The 3,752-nt window shown below is 34.5% G+C and overlaps 1 protein-coding gene across 1 annotated transcript; it reads right to left on the minus strand.

The window, feature by feature from the left end:
• Nucleotides 1-2,988: 2,988 nt before the first annotated feature.
• On the minus strand, nucleotides 2,989-3,462 carry LOC120257024 (zinc finger MYM-type protein 1-like). Its single transcript, XM_039264668.1, has one exon. It carries the CDS (start codon nucleotides 3,460-3,462, stop codon nucleotides 2,989-2,991), a length of 474 nt encoding a protein of 157 aa, XP_039120602.1.
• Nucleotides 3,463-3,752: the final 290 nt, after the last annotated feature.

Below are 3,752 nucleotides of genomic sequence, written 5' to 3' on the forward strand. Positions count from 1 at the left end.
TAGTTTTGATTTTAGGAATAAGGATGAAATTGAACTGCATAGGAGAGAATTGAAATTAAAGGTGTGAAAGCTGAGTTATGTCCCCACACACCCATGTTGTGTTGTGCCAAAGAGATCAGAGATAGAGTGATACATGTGGAGTGATGCATGTGATGAGACAAGTCACATGGCATCTCTCATTTTGTCACTGGTTGAATGAAGAAAGAACGCATCCGTGATGGATGGATGATGGACACGGAGAATGAGTGTGGAGTTTGTTGAGAAACCCACTGGATTCCCATTTGTTCCATTAGTTGTCAACCAGTGAAAAAGGTTTCAAAAGGTACCTTCAAGGAAGCCCTTTCTATCTTGAGGTTAATTACAGTAACCCTGGCTTATTATAATTTGTATTTTTGCTTGAACTTGCATCAACTAAAACTGTGATATCGTATATGCCGCTTTTTATTCATATCACATTTCATATTCAAAAGAGGAACCTTCAAGGAAGCACTTTCTATCTTGAGGAACCACACTAACCCAAACTTGTTATTTGCTTTGAATTTTGTTTAAGCTTGCATAAAATATGTAATCTCATGAATCATGACATGCCATTTTTTTTATTCAAATCATATTTCATATTCAATAGGAATGTTGAAGGCAGCCCTTTTAATTTTATCTTGAGGTTTGACCACACCAACCCTAACTTAGTTATTTGCTTTGTATTTTGCTTTACCTTGCATCAACTAGCATTGTGGTCATGACATACCATTTATTATTCAAATCACATTTCATATTCAATAGGAACCTTTCTATCTTAAGGTTGACTACACTAACCCTAACTTGTAATTTGCTTTGTATTTTGCTTCTAGTTGCATGAACCAGACTTGTGATCTTATGAATCATGACATGCTATTTTTAATTCAAATGACATTCCATATAAATATGAACACACATATATCTATGGGAATATTTTTTAAAGTGTGAATTCTTTAAAAGCTAGGAAATTTTATTGTACGTGTGATAGGTGCTTCAATGAGTGCAATATTTGACTATTATTATTTATAGCATTTTGCATGTAATTGTTATGATTGGATTTGGTGCTTAATTTGTTTCTATTTCGTATTCAAACAAAATTGAGGACATATAGATCAAGAGAAATAAGTTTGAGATTATTTGAGCTAATTTTTGGACTGAAACACGAGTTTTTCAAAGTGATTCTGGTTAGCCTTCACGGTGATCGAGGACAGGAACGATTTATTGATTGGAAATTTGAGAGCAAAATATTAAAAATTGATCCAACATAAATTGTATTCAATACAAAATAGTGCGATATTGTGACATTTAATTAAAATAATCACAAAAAACATAAAACGTTTATCTATGCTACACTAGAGCTAGAATTACCATCCCAGTCGACACATACTACTCGGAGGAGGTAGCGAATCTGACGAGGTTTGCATTTTTGAAAAATATTGTAGAATCGCCTCATGTCGATAGTTGCAGATACCTCTTTCTCGATATATAGACAATCGATCGCTATCGTTTATCTACTAAATGCCCATTTTGTCTTGCTAGTCGGTTTTTCACAATATTCATCGCTGAAAATGCCCTCTCAACACTAGCTGTCGCACTGGAAAAACCAATGCCAACTCAATAAGACGATAAACGAGTGGAAAATAGTACATTTGCCAGCATCAACCATCTTTATAACAAAACCTCCCAAGTCTCCGATATTTGCAAAATCATCATCATGTCGCACATCATGAATAAAAGTAGTAAGTTGATCCTCAAGCATCATACGTTCAGTCACCGAGAAGTCTTTAGGATACATTTCTGCAAGACGGAGTAGCTTATGGATGTTGAATTTAGAAAATGAGTCCCTACCAAAAGAAGTAGCTCCGTGCTAGCTTCAGGAAAGCAGTTGAGCATTTCTTGAGAAATCAAATCAATAATCTAACATTGAAATAAAATAGAGAGAAAATATTAATAAAAAAATAAATTAATGAGATTTATAAAACTATAATAAATATAAAAAATAATTACCTCACAAAAAATCTCTACACAATAATGGTGAAAATAAGTAATGAATTGTCCTTCCCGCCTAGAACGACCACGAATTGGCATATTATCCTCCATATTAGGCACATCAATTGAGTTTTTATTACAAAAAGAGATAACTTCTCCCAAAAACTCCTCTCATTCTATCTCTCTAAAGTGTTGAAGACGAGCTTTTACTGTTTCAATCAATCTCATGGCTTGAACAATATTTTGGCCCTTTTGTTGTAAGGCAAGTGACAACTCATTTGTCATCCATAATAATCGCCTCATCAAGTACATCACAAATACAAATTGGTAATTCTCCATTTTGTCAATCAAACTTGCTACTATGCCTCTATTATAACTAGAAGCCCCATCATCATGCACATTTTGAAGTACTTCTAAAATTGAGATCTACATAGAAATTAGACAGAGAATTGTAATGTAATGTGATCCCAAACGAGTATCCCCTGATCGTGCTAAACTGGATTCTTGATTTTTTTCCTTTACCACTGACTATCTCCACTTTCTCCAATTGCTCAACTAATTTATCATGATGATGTTGCCGAAGTTAATCTCTCCTTTTACATGATGCTCTGGTGGCATTAACAATCATATTAACATATTGGAAAAAAAATCACTCACAATTCGATTCTCTTTAGCAACGGCAACAACAACTAATTGTAGTTGGTAAGCAAAATAATGTACATATCTTGCATATGGATTTTCTTTTGAAATAAGTGCTTTCAAACCATTGAATTCACCTCACATATTTGAAGCCACATCATATCCTTGCCCTCTTAACCTCGAAAGAGACAACTTGTGTTTAGCAAATAAACAATCAATGGCATTCTTTAAAGAAATTGCAGAGGTATCAGGCACATGAACCAATGCAAGGAATCACTCTATCACATGACCATTCTTATTCACATATCGCAAAACAACTCCCATTTGTTGCTTTACTGAAGCATCTTAGGCTTCATCAATCATAAGAGAATTATAATTATCCCCAATATCATCAACAATAACACGAATAATCTCCGTTGCACAAGCATTTGCCAACTCCTTTTGAATTTTCGGGGAAGTTAATTGATTGTTTCCAGGGGCATTTTGATTGACTATCTTCCAAATCTCTTCATTTCGTAGGCTATACCAATCAAGCAACTCAAGAAAATTGCCTTTGTTTAGTGAATTTGAAGACTCATCATTTCCACGGAAAGGTAAACCTTGCTTCAAGAGAAAATGAGTCACATCTAAAATTGCCGTCAAACGAATATGATATACAACCTCCATCTCATGTGAATGTGAAGCCAATTGGTGAGACACACTTTGTCTTTGACTTTGGAACCCTTGAAATTGTACTCTCGCATCATTATGCGCACTATTTACGGCACCAATATGTTCTATGAATTTTTCCAATGCTTTTTTCCAATTAGTGATCCCCATTTTGTTGAATGCATCTTCTCCTATTCGGCTTCCTCTACTTGGCTAGAAAAGATAACACCAAAAACAAAATGTCGCATCTTTTGTCATACTATACTCCAACCATGGATGTTGTTTAAACCAAGCATCTTGAAAACTTCTCTTTTGTTTGCCATAATCTTTCCGTGAAAAATTGTGGCCAATTAGTTGACATGGGTCTCTAATCAAATACTCTCTTCTAACTTGATCACTAATCCCAATATCAAAGTCTTCAATTGATTTTCATAATCCAGGGTCACTAACAATGTCGTTGT

The sequence above is a fragment of the Dioscorea cayenensis genome, unplaced genomic scaffold, assembly GCF_009730915.1.
Source record: "Dioscorea cayenensis subsp. rotundata cultivar TDr96_F1 unplaced genomic scaffold, TDr96_F1_v2_PseudoChromosome.rev07_lg8_w22 25.fasta BLBR01001801.1, whole genome shotgun sequence".
Classification (NCBI taxonomy): Eukaryota; Viridiplantae; Streptophyta; class Magnoliopsida; order Dioscoreales; family Dioscoreaceae; genus Dioscorea; species Dioscorea cayenensis.

Bases quoted from the DNA above. Each gene is read 5' to 3' on its own strand.
- LOC120257024 (XM_039264668.1), bottom strand. From the start codon at position 3,462: ATGGGGATCACTAATTGGAAAAAAGCATTGGAAAAATTCATAGAACAT.